Here is a 23,200-nt window from a genome sequence, read left to right on the forward strand (position 1 = left end):
CTCCGCCTCACATCACTGCTTTATTACAGTATTCAGATGCACACTTCCTCAGATTTTACACAAATAAGGGCCAGGAGTTTTTCCTGGTCACAAGGGTCAGAAATACCTCAGGAATGTACATAGTGTGTATTCAGCCCCCTTAGAGTGCCTTAGTGCTTGCTCCCTGCTACCTGCCTGTATGCATCTCCAGAGTGTGGTCAGTCAGTTTTTATTTGGCCTGGGAGGAACCCGGCAGTGCTACAGTATGAGTCAGACAGGCAGTCCCTCCCTGTTCCAGGCTGGGATCCTGTTGGCAGGGAAACACCTCTGTAACCTCAGTCTGTTGCTACAGGGAAAAGTGGGAATAGTAGGAAATGGGTGCAAGTCAAAGATTAGGAAAACAATGTGTCCCCTAAATGTGATGAAAGTGAAGTTGGTGGGTGTGAATGTCATATTGATATTGCACCTCTTATGCAGGGATCGCCTGACGAGGAATGACTCGATTGGCACCATATACTTGAATCTGGCCAAAATAGCATCCTCTGGTGGCGAAGTTCAAGGTATGGTTCTCGTATTAATTACACTACACCACACTGTCTTTCTCCCTTTCACAATATCTATAGCTCAAGTATATGATTTCTATGTCATTGTAGCTTCTAGTATAATAGTGTAATTACACAACAAAAAAACACCATGTCCATTCGCTTTGGTTGATAAATGAACAGATGAACTCTATTCATCTCTATACTCCAGTTGTAACTGTCTAATATACAGTACATGCACTTTTCTTTTTCTCTTGGTATAGACAAACATGCGGGATATGGGTTCACTCCATCACTTGAAGGTTAAATAGATGAATAGATATGTGGTGAATTGTTAAAGTATTGTCCAGTGCAAAAATCTGTCTTATTTTGGCCCAGTATCTCTAACAAGTTGCAGTATTTTATACATCACATTAGTAAATTCCACTGATTCTAGCCCAGCAGGACATTTCAAGGAATTTAGAATGGAGATAAAGGAATTTTGAATGGTTCCAATTTGACCCCAGACATGATTTCTGCATTGGAGGTTACTTTGAGAATGTGTGAATGCCATGAGTTGTGCCCGGTCCACAAATTTCTGTAGCCCTTTGAGTACAATAGCAGGATATTTGAGTGAAGTAAACACACATATCAGTTCAAAGTTGACCTTCCTCGGTACTCAAAAGGTTACAGCCTTTGACCCTTGATATTCAGTCATACATTTTTGATTACATTTGCATGCTTTGTTTGTGCTGTCACAGAGTTGACTGCTATCCTTTTTTCTTTGTCAAAGATGGAGAGCAAGCTCCTTTGCTTCCTTTGCGGCATGTGTTGCATTTCTGAGTTGCTGTGTGAGGCTGACATTCTTTGCGTAACCTAACACACAAAACTGCATATGACTCCTGTGAGTTTGCCTGGGCAGATACCCTAACTGTAGTTTTTGAAGATTTGCTAGCCCTATGTGCCATGTTCACCATTCTCCATCCAAGACATCAGCTTCTGACATGCAGAACTAACTCCACAGTAGCTCATCATTTAGAGACATTAGTAAAAAGCATAATTTCCTCCACAGGGAAGACTGGGGAGTCTGAGGTGGGTTTCCTGCCAGCCTTTGGGCCTTGCTATATCAACCTGTATGGGAGTCCCAGAGAGTTCACTGGGCTTCCTGACCCCTATGAAGACCTCAACTATGGCAAAGTAGGTCCTGCAAGGGAATTTAAAACTTCTCTCCATCTCTAAGCTTGGAGATGTTGACATTGAAAATGACCTATGCGTTTCTTTTTGACAGGGTGAAGGGGTGGCCTATCGAGGAAGAATCCTGGTTGAGCTCTCAACCAAACTGGAAGGCAAGGCTGACAAGACTGTAGAAGAGATCCCTAGTGATGACATCTTGGTGGCCCAGGTACTGTAACCTATACCCCAATTACTCTTGATACATTTTACTTTGGCCTTACCTACAGGTATATCCTGTTTTGGTGTAGATTGCCAAGAAACAAAATACATGCTACATTTTAGATTTGTTTTCTATCTAAACTAAACATTTTATCTTCTGATCAGAAATACCAGCGCAGGAGGAAGTACTGTTTGTGTGTAGTGTTCCATAGTGCCAGCATGCTTCAGGAACCTGGCGAACCAATCCAATTTGAGGTCAGCATTGGCAACTATGGCAACAAGCTGGACACTACCTGTAAACCACTGGCCTCCACTACCCAGTACAGCTGTGCTGTGTTTGATGGTAAGGGCCCAAGCCACCTTAGAAACCGAACTAATCTTGTTTTTGGTACCTCAACAAGAATCTTTGAATTGGACTAATTTGTTTATTTTCAACAGGTAACCACTATTATTACCTGCCCTGGGCTAACGCCAAACCAGTGGTTGTCATTACATCATTCTGGGAGGACATCAGTCACCGTTTGGATGCAGTCAACATCATTCTGTACATAGCTGAACGTCTGGTACGAGATGCAGATTTATACACCAATTTACCAGGTTGAATGCCTACAATGTATGAATACAGTGTAAAATTGTAGTCTATTGCTCCTTTCAGCAATCTAACATCACTGCGATGAAGCTGGCCATCTTGGCTAAAGTCCCCGAAAACCGTCTGGCTGAGATCTGGCTGAGGCTGGTAAATCAGGTGATCGAAGACCTCAGCAGGTAAATGCTTCCATGTTTGATGGATTTAATTAGTCAACATTGGGATAATCTGAGTTTCAAAGATCTAGCATAAACACAGAAATGATGACTCCTAACCCAGCATGTGTATCTAACCCAATCCCCATCATACCAATGTGTTTTTAAATTTTTTTATTTACTGTGTAAATTGTTCAAATTAATCATTGTGCATAGAGTTGTATGGTTTGTTAAACTTTGAAATCAATGGTTTTTGTTTGGCATACATTTTAAAGTAAACATTTTTGAGTAATTCCGTATCTAACCAAATCCCCATCATACCAGTTTGAAAGTGCCAGAGCTGGAGGGCCACTCAAACCTGACCGCCCTGGACATCCAGATGAAGAAGCTACGAGACAGCACCCTGCAGACTATCATGGAGGGGGCCAAGAGCATGAAAGAGGAGGTGACTGAGATCAAGGATACCCTGGGGGACATTGAGGGCTGGCTGGACAAACTGAAGCAGCTCGCTGAGGAGGTAGGTCAGAGTTCAAGCTGTTTGTCTGGCCATGATACATAATTTTGGCAAGCTGCTATCAATAATCAGAGACTATAATGGCCAAATAGTTTGGCTTTAGTCTCTTCACTTTTTATGTACATTGCCCTCTAAATTACCCTTGAAGGTAGATATAAAGTTGTGTATTGTTGTATTAAAACTGGGGATGTACAGTAATTGACATGGTGTCTCTCCAGCCCCAGAACAGCATGCCTGACGTGATCATCTGGATGCTAAGGGGGGAGAAGAGAGTGGCGTACAGCCGCATCCCAGCCTACCAGCTGCTCTACTCCACCTACAGTGAACAGTCATGTGGACAGTTCTGTGGCAGGACCAGGAATATCTTCATGCAGTACCCTATGGATAAAAACAAGGGTCTGAAGGTTCCAGTCCAGGTCAGAGTCAACATGTGGCTGGGCCTGTCTGCAGACGAGAAAAGGTTCAACAATTTCTCAGAAGGGGCGTTCAGTGTGTTTGCTGAATTGGTATGTTTCTATTAAAATGACTCACTTTTTCCTTTTGAGTGTTGAACTTGATAGTAATGGAGAAGATCGTTGTATAATGTATATGAATGGCCAATGAAATGACCTATGTGTTTTCCCCTTTGGCAGTATGAGAATCAGGCCTACATGCTGGGGAAGTGGGGAACTACCGGTCTGGGTTTACGCTACAAATACTCTGATGTGACTGGCAAGCTGAAGCTGAAACAAGAGAACTTCATTCCCCCGCGAGGCTGGGAGTGGGAGGGAGACTGGTTCATAGACCCAGAGAAGGGGTAAGACTTGTTTGTTTACATTTTTACTGAATTCCACCATTGTAGAAAAACATGTAATCAGCCCTCTTTATCACAATCAAACGAAATGGGCTGGTTCTGCCTCACTCTCCCTGGAGAGACCAGTCATGTTCAGTAAGTAGGGCACACTGTAGTGAAACGTTTTGAAACGGTAAACAAAAATACTTTTCTTATTGGGCAAGTCTAGGTAGTCCCTCCCTGTTTCAGTCTGTTTTCTTCCCTTTGGTTCATAATGAACATGACCCGGCTATCAGTTCTCTGGTTATTAGCATTTTTCTCCTTCCATCAACCACTTGTTAGTGAGGAGTGTTGAGTGTGTAATAAAATCTCTTTCTGTGTGGCTGGACCAGTCTGTTGACAGAGGCAGATGCGGGACACACTGAGTTCATAGATGAAGTCTTCCAGAATGAGACTCGCTTCCCCGGGGGAGAATGGAAGCCTGCTGCTGAGCCCTACACTGACGTGGTTAGGAAAAACGCACACACCATTTAGTCTCTACAAAAATCATGACCATGTGTATTCATACCGCTGGCGTTGATGCAATAAAAGTATATAAAAACAGGATAATTATTTAGTACAATGAATGCTTAGATTCCCCTATTCAGTTTGGGCTTCCTGTAGCTCTGGCATGGTAGGTGTCCAGGTTTCTCAGGTGTTGTTGGTTGTGTTTGCAGAATGGGGAGAAGACCCACAAACCAGGGGAAATCGAGTGTCCTGCAGGCTGGAGCTGGGGGGATGAGTGGACCGTAGATGAAAATAGGGCTGTGGACGAGAAAGGTCTGCTCTCACACTGATCTCTACAACACTGCTTGCCCTTGCAGTGGAAAACGTGACTTTAAATTGGGATCTCTAATGTGTCTTGTCCTCATTTACACCTCATGTAATCTACTTCTGTAAGAATGACCTGTAGTATTTTCAAGCAATGTGTATACATTTCTAATGGGTTTATTCTGAATGCAGGCTGGGAGTATGGAATCACCATCCCTCCAGATGACAAACCCAAGTCTTGGGTGCCAGCAGAGAAGATGTACCACGTCCACCGACGAAGGAGAATGATCAGGCCCAGGAAGAGAACATCAGCTGCTGGTACAACCACTGAGGTCAGTGCACCGTGCCAGTAGGAAACAGCTTGTCTTGAGAGATCATAATCAAATGTTGTGGATGTCAAATATTTCCCCCATTTTCAGAAGCGAGACCAAGGAGACCCAGAAGGCTGGGAGTTCTCCTCTCTGATTGGCTGGAAGTTCCACAGACAGGAGCGTTCCGCCGACACGATCCGACGCAGACGCTGGAGGAGGAAGATGGCCCCTGCTGGCCGCCTGGGGGCATCCGCCATATTCAAACTGGAGGGGGCGCTGGTGAGCAACTGGACAACTCTGGTCCACAGGGGCTGCAGCTTCTGCTGGTTTTTTCTTCTCCCTGGCATGAAGACATTATGTGTTGTCCGTCCCTGTTGTCGAGTAAGATGCATTCTTGATTAATTTGGAGGAATGTTTGATTTGTCTTTGCAGGGGGTTGATGTAGATGAGAAAAAAAAAGATGAGGTTGATGCCTCCAAGCTCTTTGGTGCCAATACTCCTACTGTGTCCTGTTCGTTTGACAGTGAGTGCTTTAGTTATACATAGTCGGCATGGATCTTTCTCTCTGTTTGTGATGCTGGCTTTAACCGTGGGTGTTTTCTTTCTGCAGGCTCACACCTCTACCACCTCCGCGTCTACGTTTACCAGGCCAGGAACCTTATTGCCATGGACAAAGACAGCTTCTCGGGTTTGCACGTCTCCTTGTCAAAAGCATGTTTTGATTTAGTGAAAGTTGACACGATGTGACATATTATGAAAATGTGGACGTATTATCTAACATACAAAACATTTTTCTATCTTGTCCTAGATCCATATGCCCATGTGTCCTTCCTGCACATGAGTAAAACCACAGAGACCATGAAAGCTACCCTGAACCCCACGTGGGACCAGACCCTGATCTTCCAGGATGTGGAGATCTACGGGGACCCGCAGAACATCGCCCACTATCCCCCAGACGTGGTGTTGGAGTTCTATGACAAGGACCAGGTGGTAGGTGTGATCAAAGTCCCTTCAGTCACCCAGGTTAAAGATGCACTATGCAAAAATTGCTCCTCCATTTCCTGGCTGCTAGAATTCTAATAGTTCGCCTAATTTCTGATTGTGTGACAAAACAAGCAAGTATAGTGTAGAGAATCATTGTGCCATCTAAACCACTGTGAAATATTTAAAAATAATAATACAAAACCTAAAGTAAAAGACGCAAAAACGAAACTTAAGAACGGGCAGCATAGAAATAGCGCACATAGAATAGATCTCCCGCTTCTTAGACTTGCTTTCAACGAGAATGTGAATTTGGGTCAGGTCGTCCAGAAAGTTCCATACTGTAGCTTTAACAGTTATCAATACAGTGCCCTATTAACCGTGATTGTCATCCTGGTGGTTAACATGTTGCACTTTGCCCCAGGGGAAAGATGAGCTATTGGGCCGGAGCGTGTGTGTCCCCCTGGTGAAACTGAACCCCGGTATGGACCAGACCCCCAAACTGCTGTGGTCCCCCATCACACAGAAGGACCAGCGGGCTGGAGAGGTGCTGGTGGCTGCTGAGCTCATCCTGAAGGATAAGGTGCAGCAGCAGAAGAGGATGTGGAGGAGTAGCAGCATTAGTTAGTGGGGTAGGCCTATAGGAAAAGGGGTGATGTGGATTGTGAAAACTCTCTCCCTCTGTGTCTCCAGGGTAACGAGACGGACCTCCCTCTGGTCCCTCCCAAGAGGGCGGAGAATCTGTACATGGTGCCTCAGGGGATACGGCCTGTGGTGCAGCTCATGGCTATTGAGGTAAACTGCAATACTTCAGTAATGTTATAACTTCCCACAGAAATGTACCTACTTTTTCCCACTTTCCACAGTATGTATTTTGTTACCCAGTGTGTGTTTGTTTCAGATTCTGGCCTGGGGGTTGCGCAACATGAAGCCCTACCAGTTGGCCACTGTGGCCTCCCCTAGCCTTGTTGTAGAGTGTGGAGGGGAGATGGTCGAGTCTGCTGTCATCAAGAACATGAAGAAGAGCCCCAACTTTCCTGGATCTGTCCTCTTCCTTAAAGTGGTAAGATAGGCTTGCTTGGGGTCTCACAGGCATGAGTGCTGTTCTTTTGTTAAATTTTTACACCGTGCCAATGGGTGGGTGCTTATATTTGTCCTGTTTCATGCGTGTACAACTGTGTATTATACAAGTGTGAAAGGGAAATGTGTTTTTTGCAAATCCCAACTCCCCCTGAGACACCCTCAGAGGGGGGTCATGGCCAGGGTAATCCATTATCAACGGCGACCCTGGAGCAATTAGGTTAACTGCCTTGCTCAAGGGCACATCGGCAGATATTTCACCTTGTCGGCTCGGGGATTCAAATTGGCGACTTTTCGGTTACTGGCCCAATGCTCTAACCACTAGGCTATCTGTGCTACATTTGTGTAGGCATTCTCTCATTCTCTCACTCAGCGGATCGATGTCAAGGTTGTCATATCTTCATCCTCAGCTTCTTCCCAAAGAGGAGATGTACACCCCTCCCATCGTGCTGAAGGTGATCGACCACAGGCCATTTGGCAGGAAGCCAGTGGTTGGACAGTGTACCATAGACAGTCTGGACGAGTTTCGCTGTGACCCCTACGTCATCCAGAAGTCATCCATGTCATCCAAAAGTAACTATTCTCTTCCTCTGACGCGCTTACTTATTACACGTGCATACTACCACCCTGTGGTGAAATAGAAACGATTTCCCAACAAATATGAGATAAAAATGGTCTATCTCTCTTTGTCAGTGGCTTTGATGGCTGCTTTTCCTCACGACACCAGAATTGACATGGAAGACAGGAGGCCTCTGCTTGAAGCTCAGGTATACTTTAGCATTCGAATAGGAAACCCCTCTCAAATTCACCATATTTTGTTACGCTCTCTTATGATAGCTTTTAAGATCTATTCCATCTAATAATAGAGTCCGAATTTCATAGTCGATACTCTGACTTGCAGTTTGTGTACAGCATGTCAGCAGCAGTCAACAAAATGGCCACCACTACTTCTCGTCTTGTATGTATGGTCATCTGTAGTTCAACTCTACAGGTTGGACAATGACACTGCAGGGTTGAGGGAGCCTCTCTGATACATGTTTATATAGAGAGATGAAATGACAGATACGGAAGGAATGAGTATGAGCAGAGTCAAAATGTGTGATTCATCCAAAGAAGTAAATCAAAATGAAGTATCATTAAATTCAACTTTAAACCTGTTTTTAAAGTTTAACGTTTGAGTTTAAACAAAAAACGGACATCTCTGGCTGACCTTATTCAGAACCAAGCAACATAAAAAAAAAACATTGAAACTATATTATTTTGACTTTGCTTTCTCACATCTTGCTTACTCATTTCAATATTCCAAACTTGCAACCGATATTACTGATCAGGGGAACATCTTAAATTGTGTAACATAATTTAAAGTTATGTTACTTAAAATAACAGAACTGCAAATTATTCTATTACCATTTTAATCAATTATCAACTTTCTAGACAATCTTAGCTCATGCACTAACAGTTCATTCAATAATAATTCAATCTTGAAATTGGATCACAATCGGGGATCATTGCATCAAACTGTATAATCATTGTATCAAATAGGTATGCCATATTTTTCCTTCACTCCACAACAGATTTTATACCATCTACCAGATTGATCATGCATGTGAAACAGTTTTAAATGATTCCAATGATTCACATGATTCATGTGACACCGATTTACAAATTCACTAGCTGGCATGATATTCAGAGAATCTCAATTGCATTTCCTTGAATCCTTGCATCCTCTTTCCTCACTTTGTTCACAAAACCCATTGGATGAGGAAGTCCAAGGTCCCTTCCCTCTGACATTCTCCCCAAATGGGTTTTGAGAAAGAGGCGAGGAGAGCGGACACGTGTAATCAAGGAAATGCAATTAAGGTTCTCCCATTGACTTGATACCTTGTTTACTTATCTTTCCTTTCATCCCCTTCTTCCTTAAAAGCATGCAGAGAAGGTGAGATATGGAAACTTTACATACATCTCTCTATCACATAAGAAGCACTTTGTGACATATGGTCTGGAATTGAATACTATCTTCACTTTTTTTACATTAGGAGAAGGAGACAGTTGATTGGTGGAGTAAATTCTACGCTTCCATTGGAGATCATGAGAAGTGCCGTCCTTACCTTCAGAAAGGATATGACACTTTGAAGGTGAAGTCTTGATGTCTCACACAGAATACACCTGTGCTGCATACATCTGAAGTAACTCCACTAATTAGTTGGCATTTTGTTTTTCTTTCCTGGACTCAAATTGAATTCTGATTTACAACAATTTTGCAACACTCGCATTATCATCTGCTAACCATGTTATGTGACCAATAAAATTTGATGTGAAATATAATTGTCTACATCTCTGTTTTCAGGTGTATGATAAGGAACTGGAAAATATTGCTGAGTTCAAACAACTCACCGATTTCTGCAACACCTTCAAACTGCAGAGAGGCAAGAATGAAGATGAGGAGGATGATCCATCCGTCGTTGGAGAATTCAAGGTGGAACAGCAGTTTCACTATTATTTCACAAATTCCATATACATGCTCGTACATGCCCCCATACATATGCATAACCACATTGGCTCAACAAGATAGAACGCGTCAGTCATAAATCAGGCTATTGATCCCTTTCTAGTGGTAGAGTTAAGGCATTGCTACCTGTCCGTGATGACTGATGACGGATGACTGTGTTTTCAGGGCTCTTTTAAGGTGTACCCTCTATCAGACGACCCGGGTGTGGCTCCTCCTCCTCGCCAGTTCCGTGAGCTACCTGAAAGCGGGCCTCAGGAGTGCCTGGTCAGGATCTATGTGGTCAGAGGCATCGACCTGCAGCCCAAGGACAACAACGGTCAGGTTAGTCCAGCGCCGTGACCTTGTAATTCTATCTGCGAAGAGATAATTGGCTTTAAAGTTCCGAACCCTCATTGGTTTGAATGGTGTGAGCAATTCTCATCTTGTACTCTTTTTGAGTTAACAACATGAATTGGGGTATTTAAAGTACCATATAGGTGGAAAACGTTGCACAGAAAAAGGTTATAATAACTGTTTTGCCAAAAATTGCAAAGTTTTATTGTCACATGCACAAGTAGAGTGAAATGCTTAACAACAAACATGTCATGCTCTATATAACTTTAGAATTCTAAGCTCTCGCATTGTGCATTGCCAGGTTGCTGTTCTCTTACCTACTTTTCTCTACTTTGCATACTCTTTGATGTTGCAACATGACATGTTTGTTTTCTAAATGTGCCTTTCCTTTACAGTGTGATCCCTATATAAAGATTTCACTGGGAAAAAAGTCAATTGAGGACCGAGATAACTACTTACCAAATACCACCAACCCTGTTTTTGGAAGGTAAAATCTCACATTCATTTAAAGTGGCAATATGTTACTTTTTGGGCGACCTGACCAAATTCACATAGAAATGTGAGTTATAGATCTATCATTTTACTTGAAAGCAAGTCTAAGAAGTGGTAGATATGTTCTATGAGCGCTATTTTTATGCTTCCCATTCTTAAATTTAGTTTTTGCGTCTTTTACTTTTGGTTTTGTACACCAGCTTTTGGTTTTGCACACTATTTTTGGTTATGGAAAATATATTTCCACAGCGGTTTGGATGGTACAATGATTTTCTACAGTATACTATATTATTTTGTCACATAAACTGAAATTAGGTAAACTATTAGAGTTGTAGCAACCAGGAAATGCTGTAGCGATTTCTGCATAGTACAACTTGAAACGGTATTTATATTATTCTACTCTACACTTATACCACACCTCCTTTTTGCAGAATGTTTGAGATGTCATGTTTTCTGCCTCAAGACAAAGACCTGAAGATCTCAGTGTATGACTATGATCTGCTGACCCGCGATGAGAAAGTGGGAGAGACTGTGATTGACCTGGAGAACCGCTTCCTGTCACGTTTTGGCTCCTACTGTGGCCTGCCTCAGACATACTGCATGTGAGGAGACTTGTTCCTGCTGTACATTTTATGTCATAGTTCACTTCAAAAAATCTAAGTTTGTCAGACATTTTCAGAACTCTAATTTGGTGTTGATATGAGTCATAGTGTCATGCCATCTGTTGTGTAGGTCCAGATGGCAACTACATGCCTCCATCTGAAATGAATGAGAAAGATAGGCACTGTAATTTAATTGAGGCCATAATCATTATGGGGACTCTGATTGATTGGCTGTGTTGATCTTCCTGAAACAGCTCTGGAATCAACCAATGGCGTGACCATCTAAAGCCCTCTCAGATCCTTCAGAACCTGGCCCGCCTCAAAGGCGTCCCTCCACCCAGGTTAGAAGATGATGGCAAAGCACTGTCATTCAATGGGACTCAGTACACCCTGGCTCAATTTGGTAATTCATAAGCAGGTTTTTTTATGGACTTTTCGTAACATTCAACTTTCATTTTAGGGACATGAGGACCAGAGTATGTTTTGTGTGACATTTGTAAGGCCTGTAGTGTTTTTTTTCCTGACCAGCAAAAAAACATGGACCCTAAATATGAGGTAACTCACGTTTACCATCTACATTTAGAGGCCAACAAAGAGATCCACCAGCACTTGGGTCCTGCCGACGAACGAATCTCTCTGCACGTGCTCAGAACACATGGACTGGTGCCTGAGCACGTGGAGACAAGGACACTGTTCAGCAGCTTCCAGCCCCAACTTTCTCAGGTAACTATCCATGTTGTCTTCCTCTTTATCTTCAATATGTCTCCATATCTGAGTCTAACTGTATTTTCCCCTCACTTATAGGGATGCCTTCAAATGTGGGTGGATGTTTTCCCCAAAAACATGGGCCTTCCAGGACCTCCCTTCGACATTGTGCCACGCAAGGCCAAGAAGTAAGGAGAATCACTTCACAATTTGGTATTTCCAAGTGATCTAGTCTATAATCTTCTATTCTATTCATGAATACCATGTCTCCATTTTAAAGGTATTTCCTGCGAGCTGTTGTTTGGAACACCTCTGATGTCATTCTGGACGAAACTAGTATTACTGGGGAGCGCATGAGTGATATCTACGTCAAAGGGTATCCGTGTTGAAATGTTTTTTGAAGCGATATTAGGATCGAACTATTACCATGGCAGCCATGCATATAACACACTTGTGGTTTGTTCAAACACATGAAAACCTAAATGAATTAACCAGTTAGTCTGTCGGTCCAGCTGGATGCCAGGTATGGAGGAGGACAAGCAGAAGACCGACGTCCACTACAGGTCTCTGGACGGGGAAGGCAACTTCAACTGGAGGTTCGTCTTTGGCTTTGAATACCTGCCCGCTGAACAGCTGTGTCTGGTCTCCAAGAAGGTGTGTTTAGGCTTGAGAAACAATTACAAACGGAATAGTGTAGTAAGACAAAGTTGAGGTACATTTCATTGCTGCCAATTTTGTCAGTCTTGCTTATTATTTTCAACAGGAGCACTTCTGGAGTCTAGACAAAACAGAGTTCAGGATACCCCCCAAGTTGATTGTTCAAATTTGGGATAATGACAAGTTCTCATTGGATGATTACCTGGGTGAGACATTTCTTTAGCACTATGAATTACCGTACTACTTTTTTCAAAAAAAAATTACCATATGATAATTTTACTCCAGCTGATCAAATCAGCTATTTAACACATGGTCTTCTGGTCTTTGTACAGGCACGGTAGAGCTGGATCTCCGTAAACTTACCCCTCCGGCCAAGGTTTCAAAGACGTGCAATCTGAGTATGATGGAGGAGGTGATGGATGCACGACCACACAAATCTGACCTGGCCAATTCGCTGTTCGCTCAGAAGTCTGTCAGAGGCTGGTGGCCATGTGTCACTGAACAGGATGGGAAGAAAGTCCTTGGTGTGAGTACAGCTAAGAGGTCATCCATTTTTAAACTGACAAAATCAAGAGAGTATAAATCAACCTGGTTTAGCTGTAATCTTATATTCAACCATGTTTAGTATCTCTAAAGAAGGTTACTACTTTGAAAATTACAGACTATATGTGAAACATTGTGTGGAATAAATCTGAATTAACATCTGTTATGTTTAGGGGAAGGTTGAGATGACTCTGGAAATCGTGTCTGAGAAGGAAGTGGACGAAAAGCCTGCTGGGAAGGGCAGGGATGAACCCAACATGAACCCAAAGCTTGACTTCCCTAAGTAAGGATTTCCACTCTTCTGTGTATATTCACCCTTTTATAGGCCTAACGGAGATGTATACCTCCGATATAGTCCATATTAAACGGTTTCCTCCTCTCTTCCAACAACAACAGGCGTCCGGACACATCCTTCTTCTGGTTCACGAACCCCTGTAAGACCATGAAGTTCATTGTGTGGCGCAGATTCAAGTGGCTTTTCATTGGACTGATCCTACTGATTCTAGTGCTGCTCTTCGTCGGAATCCTGTTGTACTCTTTACCAGTAAGAACAGGCGGGAGGGGATAATGTTCAATTAAACTGTGTTAAATAAAATTCACATTTAATGAAATAACAAACTGACAGATTGCCTACATTTTGATGTGATTAATGCTTGCCTAATTACAATTTCTCTCATTCCAGAACTACATTTCAATGAAAATTGTGAAGCCATTCAAATGAAAACGCCATATTTTGCTCTTATGTCAAGAAGAACAGAGACCAAAGTCTTCCAATGTATTTTCAACCAAAAATATCATGACTATTTTTATGTATTCTAAACTGTATTTGTGTAATATTTCAAATGAACTTTTAAAAACCTGTTTGCCCACAGCATGCATAATTAGTATATTGTTCAAACCAACTTCTGACATAATTATATTATCTTTGCACAAGTTAATCAGAATTCCTTGAACCTTATGCTCTTAAAGTCTTTTTAATGGATGCTCTGTGCCTTGTAATGAACATTTATGTGGTCATATACACACTGATTCTTTAAATAAATGATTGTTTTAAGGCCCTAATAAATGATCAGTAGACCAATTGCATTGGGGGTCTTTGGTTATACAGTATATGCTGAACAAAAATATAAATGCAACATGTAAAGTGTTGGTTTCATGAGCTGAAATAAAATATCCCAGAATTTTTCCATACGCACAAAAAGTTTATTTTTCTCATATTGTACACATATATTTGTTTACATCCCTGTTAGTGAACATTTCTCTTGCCGAGATACGCCACACCTGTCAGGTGAATGAATTATCAAGAAGCTGACTAAGCACTTTGTGCTGGGGACAATAAAAAGCCACTCTAAAATGTGCAGTTTTGTCACACAACACAACGCCACAGCTGTCTCAAGTTTTGAAGGAGCATGCATTTGGTATGCTGACAGCAGGTATGTCCACCAGAGCAGTTACCAGAGAATTTAATGTTCATTTCTCTACCATAAGCAGCCTCCAACATCGTATTAGAGAATTTGGCAGTACGTTCAACCAGCCTCACAACCGCAGACCACGTGGTACCATGCCAGCCCAGGACTTCCACATCCGGCTTCCTCACCTGAGGTATTGTCTGATACCTGCCACCCAGAAAGCTGATGAAACTGTTGGTTTGCACAATTGAAGAATTTCTGCACAAACTGTCAGAAACTCTCAGGTAAGCTCATCTGCTTGCTCATCGTCCTCCCCAGGGTCTTGACCTGACTGCAGTTCGGCATCTTAACCGACCTCAGTGGAAAAATGCTCACCTTCAATGGCCACTGGCATGCTGGACAAGTGTGCTCTTCACAGATGAATCCCGGTTTCAACTGTACCGGCAGATGGCAGACAGAGTGTATGGCATCATGTGGGCGAGCGGTTTTCTGATGTCAATGTTGTGAACAGAGTGTTTTATTTATTTAACCTTTATTTAACTAAGCAAGTCAGTTACGAACAAATTCTTATTTAAAAATGACAGCCTACCGGGGAACAATGGGTTAACTGCCTTGTTCAGGGGCAGAAAGACAGATTTTTACCTTGTCAGCTTGGGTATTTCGATCCAGCAACCTTTCGGGTTACTGGCCCAATGCTCTAACCACTAGGCTACCTGCTGGGTTATGGTATGGGCAGGCATAAGCTACGGACAACTAACACAATTGCATTTTATCAATGGCAATTTGAATGCACAGAGATACTGTGACGAGATCCTGAGGGTCATTGTCATACCATTCATCCGCCGCCATCACCTCATGTTTCATGTCATACCCCCCCCCCCCTTAAAAGATTTAGATGTACTATTGTAAAGTGGTTGTTCCACTGGATATCATAAGGTGAATGCACCAATTTGTAAGTCGCTCTGGATAAGAGCGTCTGCTAAATGACTTAAATGTAAATGTAAATGTTTCAGCATGATGATGCACAGCCCCATGTTGCAAGGATCTGTACACAATTCCTGGAAGCTGAAAATGTCCCAGTTCTTCCATGGCCTGCATACTCACCAGACATGTCATCCATTGAGAAAGTTTGGAATGCTCTGGATCGATGTGTATGACAGCGTGTTACAGTTCCTGCCAATATCCAGCAACTTCGCACAGCCATTGAAGAAGAGTGGGACTACAATCAACAGCCTGATCAACTCTATGTGAAGAAATGTCATGCTGCATGTGGCAAATGTGGTCACACAAGACACTGACTGACACTGACTGGTCTCCATGCCCATCAGAGATACTTATTTTTTAAGGTATCTGTGACCAACAGATGCATATCTGTATTTCCAGTCATGTAAAATCCATAGATTAGGGCCTAATGAATTTATTTCAATTGACTGATTTCCTTTAATTTACTGTAACTCAATAAACTCTTTAATATTGTTGCATGTTGCGTTTATATTTTTGTTCAGTGTATATATACAGTGTATATACAGTACCAGTCAAAAGTTTGGACTCACTTACTCATTCCAGTATTTTTCTTTATTTTTACTATTTTCTACATTGTAGAATAATAGTGAAGACATCAAAACTATGAAATAACACATATGGAATCATGTAGTAACCAAAAAAGTGTTAAACAAATCAAGATATATTTTATATTTGAGATTCTTCAAAGTAGCCACCCTTTGCCTTGATGACAGCTTTGCACACTCTTGGCATTCTGTCAACCAGCTTCATGAGGTAGTCACCTGGAATGCATTTCAATTAATAGGTGTGCCTTGTTAAAAGTTAATTTGTGGAATTTCTTTTCTTCTTAATGCATTTGAGCCAATCAGTTGTGTTGTGACAAGGTATACAGAAGATAGCCCTATTTGGTAAAAGACCAAGTCCATGTTATGGCAAGAACAGCTCAAATAAGCAAAGAAAAACAACAGTCCATCATTACTTTAAGACATGAAGGTCAGTCAATACGAAACAGTTCAAGACCTTTGAAGGTTTCTTAAAGTGCAGTCGCAAAAACCATCAAGCGCTATGATGAAACTGGCTCTGACGAGGACCGCCACAGGAAAGGAAGACCCAGAGATACCTCTGCTGCAGAGGATAAGTTCGTTAGAGTTACCAGCCTCAGAAATTGCAGCCCAAATAAATGCTTCACAGAGTTCAAGTAACACATCTCAACATCAACTGTTCAGAAGAGACTGCGTGAATCAGGCCTTTATGGTCGAATTGCTTCAAAGAAACCACTACTAAAGGACACTAATAATAAGAAGAGACTTGCTTGGGCCAAGGAACATGAGCAATGGACATTTGACCATTGGAACTCTGTCCTTTGGTTTATTGAGATTTTTGGTTCCAACCGCCATGTCTTTGTGAGACGCAGAGTAGGTGAACAGATGGTCTCTGCATATGTGGTTCCCACTGTGAAGCATGGATGAGGAGGTGTGATGGTGTCGGGGTACTGTGCTGGTGACACTGTTTGTGATTTACTTAGAATTCAAGGCACACTTAACCAGCATGGCTACCACAGCATTCTGCAGCGATACGCCATCCCATCTGGTTTACGCTTAGTGGGACTATCATTTGTTTTTAAACAGGACAATGACCCAACACCTCCAGGCTGTGTAAGGGCTATTTGACCAAGAAGGAGATTGATGGAGTGCTGCATCAGATGACCTGGCCTCCACAATCACCCGACCTCAACCCAATTGAGATGGTTTGGGATGAGTTGGACCGCAGAGTGAAGGAAAAGCAGCCAACAAGGGGTCAGCATATGTGGGAACTCCTTCAAGACTGTTGGAAAAATATTCCAGGTGAAGCTGGTTGAGAGAATGCCAAGAGTGCAAAGCTGTCATCAAGGCAAAGGGTGGCTGCTTTAAGGAATATAAAATATTTTTTGATTTGTTTAACACTTTGTTAGTTAGTACATGATTCCCTATGTGTTATTTCATAGTTTTGATGCCTTCACTATTATTATACAATGTTGAAAATATTAAAAATAAAGAAAAATCCTTGAATGAGTAGGTGTGTCAAAACGTTTGACTAGTAGTCTATATATTATTATTTAATTTTTTTAAAAATTATTATTCTTATCTCAGGTGAAAACCCATATAATTGTGAAGGATCATACAGTCAATGGTAAGGATACATGTAGTAATGTAGCAGGTGAGGAATACTACTGTAGTCCAGGCCTAACTCCAGCTAAAACAGCATATTGAAAAATGTGAATAGAGACTGGAATGTCAATTGAAAGGAAGAAAAGTAAAGTGATTAGTTATTGGATCTTGTTTTTCCATCAATAAAATGCAATCAATTGACAGTTAATTATTACAAAACAAAATAATGTTATCCATTGCCATTTTCCAATAAAAAACAAGTCAACTACAGATGAATGAGGGAGAATTATATTTGACTCCACTATTACAGAGAAGACATACCCTCTGTCAGTGGCAGAGGTCGCTGCGCGCTCTGTCTGTTGACACGTTTGGTCTCTGTGCTTTGACGCAAGTTGTTTTCCCTTTCTATTTTTTTCGTTTGAGGATTTGGACTGCAAGCAAGGTGGATTTAGATTTATTTTGGCTTACGGTATCACGTTTTCAGTTTAGTTTAGCCTAGTAATGGTGTGGCAAGAACTTGTGCCGCACATAGTAGATATTACGAAACAACCTCCATTTTGAAGTCCTAAAGAGTCGGTACAACGTGTAGGCTACTGTCAGAGTGCACTGTCCTCTACATGCGATTGGTCATGAACATATACGCGAAGGACAACACTCAAATGCAAATAACATGACTGCAATAACATACTTGTACATAAATTGACTGAGATGTGGTTTCACTGCATTTATTTGATTATGTTTAAAACGAAATGTTTCTTACTAGAACTCACCACGATATGGCTTCTTTGGCAGGCTATGCTCCATTGGAACCAGAGCTCAGCCCTCTGGTCAAGCCAGAACAGTGCTACAAAGACAGTTTCCACTATCATCTACTTTGTGTTTCACCTTGATTCTTTTTTATTTGTTTACATATAATATTTATTTGTATTGCATTCATTATTTCAGATGTAATACACAATACAACTCACCTGGGACCAATTGTTTTCATTGTGTCTAGATCTGTGGGACCCTAAACATGCTCCAGCCACTGAGGATTCTCTTCAGACCCAAGTGGATGGTCTCACGGTCCTCCGCCAGCTATGTGTCCAGGATGAGGTCAGTTCAGTTAACTGTCAGATATACCCACCCATTTAATAAACATACTGCAAGTTAGATAACAGTTGAATGGGATTACATTCATGCTAAAGTTATGGCATGTCTGATTTAGGTACTTGAATAAGATAAAGGAGGAGGATGAGGCGTGTCGAGCAGCATTGCAGTCTGGGAATATTTTCCTCTATCACAAACTGGCTCCTCTACTGCGGCGGACTGACAGTGGAATATACCAGCTCCCAGCTCTCCAGACCAAAGGTATTGTATGGCCATATGATTAGTGCCATTGAAGCTAGGATTGAGACTAACCGTATATAACAAGGACAGCCCCCTCTCACTTCACAATCCCTAAATTGAGAGTGACATTATTGTAATGACATAATAGAAATGGGCATTTCTTGACAGGAACAACTTTCAACAGATATTTACCTGTATACAGTGAGGGAAAAAAGTATTTGATCCCCTGCTGATTTTTTACATTTGCCCACTTACAAAGAAATGATCAGTCTATAATTTGAATGGTAGGTTTATTTGAACAGTGAGAGACAGAATAACAAAAAAAATAGTGAAAAACACACGTCAAAAATGTTATAAATTGATTTGCATTTTAATGAGGGAAATAAGTATTTGACCCCTCTGCAAAACATGACATAGTACTTGGTGGCAATCACAGAGGTCAGACGTTTCTTGTAGTTGGCCACCAGGTTTGCACACATCTCAGAAGGGATTTTGTCCCACTCCTCTTTGCAGATCTTCTCCAAGTCATTAAGGTTTCGAAGCTGACGTTTGGCAACTCGAACCTTCAGCTCCCTCCACAGATTTTCTATGGGATTAAGGTCTAGAGACTGGCTAGGCCACTCCAGGACCTTAATGTGCTTCTTCTTGAGCCACTCCTTTGTTGCCTTGGCCGCTTTTTTTTTTGTCATTGTCATGCTGGAATACCCATCCACGACCCATTTGCAATGCCCTGGCTGAGGGAAGGAGGTTCTCACCCAAGATTTGACGGTACATGGCCCCGTCCATCGTCCTTTTGATGCGGTGAAGTTGTCCTGTCCCCTTAGCAGAAAAACACCCCCAAAGCATGTTTCCACCTCCATGTTTGACAGTGGGGATGGTGTTCTTGGGGTCATAGGCAGCATTTCTCCTCCTCCAAACACGGCGAGTTGAGTTGATGCCAAAGAGCTCCATTTTGGTCTCATCTGACCACAACACCTTCACCAGTTGTCCTCTGAATCATTCAGATGTTCATTGGCAAACTTCAAACGGGCATGTATATGTGCTTTCTTGAGCAGGGACATTGCGGGCACTGCAGGATTTCAGTCCTTCACGGCATAGTGTGTTACCAATTGTTTTCTTGGTGACTATGGTCCCAGCTGCCTTGAGATCATTGACAAGATCCTCCCGTGTAGTTCTGGGCTGATTCCACACCGTTCTCATGATCTTTGCAACTCCACAAGGTGAGATCTTGCATGGAGCCCCAGACTGAGGGAGATTGACAGTTCTTTTGTGTTTCTTCCATTTGCGAATAATCGCACCAACTGTTGTCACCTTCTCACCAAGCTGCTTGGCGATGGTCTTGTAGCCCATTCCAGCCTTGTGTAGGTCTCAATCTTGTCCCTGACATCCTTGGAGAGCTCTTTGGTCTTGGCCATGGTTTAGAGTTTGGAATCTGATTGCTTCTGTGGACAGGTGTCTTTAAGTGTGCTCCTAATCTCAGCTCGTTACCTGTATAAAAGACACCTGGGAGCCAGAAATCTCTCTGATTGAGAGGGGGTCAAATACTTATTTCCCTCATTAAAATGCAAATCAATTTATAACATTTTTGACATGCGTTTTTCTGGATTTTTTTGTTGTTATTCTGTCTCTCTCTGTTCAAATAAACCTACAATTATAGACTGATAATTTCTTTGTCAGTGGGCAAACGTACAAAATTAGCAGGGGATCAAATACTTTTTTCCCTCACTGTATACCAACACAAACATGTAGTATGCACATCATGGAAATACATTTGTTCCTCTCAGATGTAGAAGAGATTCTGGAAAAGCTTGGAGAGGACAAGGAGATGGTGAAGGAATCCATTCTCATCAACTGCACTGAACAGAACGAAGCACAGTTCTCCTTTGATGTTGGTACGAGAACATCCAGACATGTAATACATTACTTCATGGAACATACAGTTAGTTGGTACATCAAATTTCCATCTGGAATAATAATCCATCTCGTTCTCCACCTACAGTCCATTATCCTCTGTGTCTCTTGGGTCAGATGACAGGTTGACCGACTGTCTCTCCATGCTGTAGGGGCGATAGAGCAGGCTGCTGTGGAGGAGCTGTGTAGAGGAACCTTCGTAGACCTGAGGAAAGCCTTCTTCCTACTGAGAGGGTCTGAGGCACCGCTTGTAGCCAGAGTGGGTATTGGAGTCAAGTCTCCAATCTAGTGTTGCACTGTTTTTCTAGTATTGTGTTATACCGTGTGTCTCTCTGTGTTTGCTATAATACCTGGGTGTGTGTTTTGATCGTCAGGGGCAGGCTCTCCTTCGCTGGCACCAGACCAATGGCTTCTGCAGCTCCACTGGGCAGCCCACCCAAAGGAACCAGTCTGGCAGTCAGCGTGTGTGTCACAGCAGTGGGATCACTTATTACCCTAAGGTAAGAAACGGGGCTTATCTAGCAAATATAAAAGGTCAATCAGCTATTTAACAGCTCTCATATCACATTGGATTTTCATCATGAAATAGAGTAGTTAGTACATTTCCCCAAGCTGAGTGAAAAGTAGTTCTGTTGTGTCATTTGTTTTTCTACAGATGTCTCCGGTGGTGATCGTACTGGTGTCTGATGGGAAACGGTGTTTGCTGGGGAGGCAGTCCACCTTCCCACGGGGGATGTACAGTGCGCTGGCAGGCTTCTGTGACATTGGTGAGTCTCATGCCGCACATTTCAAACCAATGAGGCATGTGTATTGACTATTTATAACATGTCTATTACATAGGCTACATCCAGTCCTAATATGCTACCCAGGTGTAAACAGCCTGAGAGATGTAACTCACTTATCCATAACTGTACTTGTTAAGACTAATATATTACTGTCAGCATAAGCACTGGTATAGATTCCTGAATGTGTCAACAGGTGAGACCATGGAGGAGGCACTCCGCAGGGAGATAGCTGAGGAGGTGGGGCTGGAGGTAGAGTCTATCCAGTACTCAGGCTCTCAGCACTGGCCCTTCCCACAGAGCTCCTTCATGGTGGCCTGTCACGCCACCGTCAACCCAAACGAGACACACGTCAGTCAATGGCTGCCTCACTATTCTAACTTTCTCTGTGTTCATACATTCATTTGGCTTGAGTGTGATCAAGACATCTAGACGAAGCCTTATCCACAGGGCTGGACTAACCAAATCTGGGGCCTAGGTCCAACATTTTTTTGGCCTATTTCTGGGTGGCAGAGAATATTTTGCAGTTCCAAAGCAAATTTTCTGCAATTCTACACATTTTGTCATGGTTAATGCAGGGTTCATATGCTATTTCAGTTACTCAAACATAAAATCAGGTCGGTAATCCAACCCTGCTTATCCATGGTTGTACATTTAGTGTCCAAGAACTGCCAGATCACTACATTTGTTTTGTTCAATTGTTTTTTGTTCATTTTGTTTTTAAGGAGACTTTTAGATTATACTTGTAATAAAAAGCGCAATATAAATAAAATATTATTTTTATGTTACATGTTTTCCATGTCAATACAGTGTATATTTAAATAAATAAAATATGTTGAAAACTGAATTAATTGTATGTTGCTGATCTGAACTGCTTTGCCTAACAGGTCAGTGTGGATAAGGTGGAGTTAGAGGATGCACGGTGGTTCAGCCTAGAGGAAGTCCAAGAGGCGCTGACGATCAAGGCACCACCACGGAACAACAAAGGAGAGCCTACTGTGTTCTGGGTCCCACCAAGCTATGCCATAGCTAACCGGTTGATCCAGGAATGGGCCAATCTACAACACCTCAAATCATAGCCAGATGGGTGGACAACAGACAGCATCAAAGCTGCAAATACAACAGATGATTTTAGAAGACCAGGCAGGAACACTGTACTGTTAAGTGCTTGGTAACACACACAGACGGGAATGAAACATACAGGTCCAGAGTAGACATGGGCGGAACTGACAGGAAATACATCTCACTTGAGGGAAAAAAAGTGTTTGACCAGGACATTGTGTTTCAATAGATATTGTAATACCATCAAAGGGCTTGGCTTATAGCTAACATTTTTTATTCTTATTATATATATATAAAATATGTAAAGGACATTTTTGCATACATTTAATTGTGTGATCACTAGGCCTTTATGTAGTTTAAACTGATGATTTTGTTTAAATACTGTAACTACCTCCACAGTATTGCAATGATTCTCAAAATGATTTACAAAGTGAATTGTTGCAATAAGTGTATCAGTACTGTAATAATATCATACTTGGTGTATGTACAGATAACTAAATGAATAAAACCATAAAGTCTAAACTGATGTTTTTTTAAGCCTGATTGGTGTATGTACAGAAACTAACTGAATAAAACCATAAAGCCTAAACATACATATTTTAAGCCTGCTGTTGCC

General features: G+C 42.0%; 2 protein-coding genes across 4 annotated transcripts in view; both read left to right on the plus strand.

Moving 5' to 3' along the window:
- The window catches only part of LOC115157424 (myoferlin), a 24,594-nt gene extending 10,451 nt beyond the window's left edge, over positions 1-14,143 (plus strand). Inside the window, exons 16-53 of the mRNA XM_029705661.1 lie at positions 457-539; positions 1,573-1,697; positions 1,789-1,902; positions 2,058-2,235; positions 2,331-2,455; positions 2,548-2,657; positions 2,958-3,150; positions 3,366-3,653; positions 3,780-3,943; positions 4,312-4,426; positions 4,636-4,738; positions 4,922-5,061; positions 5,149-5,319; positions 5,473-5,563; positions 5,651-5,728; positions 5,849-6,030; positions 6,446-6,604; positions 6,715-6,816; positions 6,923-7,084; positions 7,512-7,674; positions 7,795-7,868; positions 8,003-8,059; positions 9,026-9,037; positions 9,138-9,236; positions 9,449-9,577; positions 9,776-9,931; positions 10,339-10,430; positions 10,867-11,037; positions 11,292-11,440; positions 11,621-11,760; positions 11,842-11,930; positions 12,023-12,118; positions 12,255-12,396; positions 12,506-12,605; positions 12,732-12,925; positions 13,116-13,225; positions 13,339-13,486; positions 13,625-14,143. Coding sequence (XP_029561521.1) covers positions 457-539; positions 1,573-1,697; positions 1,789-1,902; positions 2,058-2,235; positions 2,331-2,455; positions 2,548-2,657; positions 2,958-3,150; positions 3,366-3,653; positions 3,780-3,943; positions 4,312-4,426; positions 4,636-4,738; positions 4,922-5,061; positions 5,149-5,319; positions 5,473-5,563; positions 5,651-5,728; positions 5,849-6,030; positions 6,446-6,604; positions 6,715-6,816; positions 6,923-7,084; positions 7,512-7,674; positions 7,795-7,868; positions 8,003-8,059; positions 9,026-9,037; positions 9,138-9,236; positions 9,449-9,577; positions 9,776-9,931; positions 10,339-10,430; positions 10,867-11,037; positions 11,292-11,440; positions 11,621-11,760; positions 11,842-11,930; positions 12,023-12,118; positions 12,255-12,396; positions 12,506-12,605; positions 12,732-12,925; positions 13,116-13,225; positions 13,339-13,486; positions 13,625-13,663 — 4,843 coding nt within the window. The 3' untranslated portion in view covers positions 13,664-14,143. The remainder of the gene's footprint in view (positions 1-456; positions 540-1,572; positions 1,698-1,788; positions 1,903-2,057; positions 2,236-2,330; positions 2,456-2,547; positions 2,658-2,957; positions 3,151-3,365; positions 3,654-3,779; positions 3,944-4,311; positions 4,427-4,635; positions 4,739-4,921; positions 5,062-5,148; positions 5,320-5,472; positions 5,564-5,650; positions 5,729-5,848; positions 6,031-6,445; positions 6,605-6,714; positions 6,817-6,922; positions 7,085-7,511; positions 7,675-7,794; positions 7,869-8,002; positions 8,060-9,025; positions 9,038-9,137; positions 9,237-9,448; positions 9,578-9,775; positions 9,932-10,338; positions 10,431-10,866; positions 11,038-11,291; positions 11,441-11,620; positions 11,761-11,841; positions 11,931-12,022; positions 12,119-12,254; positions 12,397-12,505; positions 12,606-12,731; positions 12,926-13,115; positions 13,226-13,338; positions 13,487-13,624) is intronic.
- A 3,688-nt stretch (positions 14,144-17,831) lies between these two features.
- Positions 17,832-23,110, plus strand: nudt13 (nudix (nucleoside diphosphate linked moiety X)-type motif 13). 3 transcript variants are annotated; one of them, XM_029705771.1, is made up of 9 exons: positions 17,833-17,969; positions 18,498-18,595; positions 18,708-18,850; positions 20,614-20,721; positions 20,893-20,999; positions 21,115-21,240; positions 21,396-21,507; positions 21,719-21,873; positions 22,410-23,110. In XM_029705771.1, exons 2-9 carry the CDS (start codon positions 18,516-18,518, stop codon positions 22,599-22,601), a joined length of 1,023 nt encoding a protein of 340 aa, XP_029561631.1. In that variant the 5' UTR covers positions 17,833-17,969; positions 18,498-18,515; the 3' UTR covers positions 22,602-23,110. The 3 variants fall into 3 exon arrangements, with proteins under 3 accessions (XP_029561642.1, XP_029561631.1, XP_029561621.1); XM_029705761.1 differs by having other exon boundaries at positions 17,834-17,942; XM_029705782.1 differs by having other exon boundaries at positions 17,832-18,595; positions 21,719-21,774.
- Positions 23,111-23,200: the final 90 nt, after the last annotated feature.

Source organism: Salmo trutta, chromosome 2 (assembly GCF_901001165.1).
Source record: "Salmo trutta chromosome 2, fSalTru1.1, whole genome shotgun sequence".
Lineage (NCBI taxonomy): Eukaryota > Metazoa > Chordata > Actinopteri > Salmoniformes > Salmonidae > Salmo > Salmo trutta.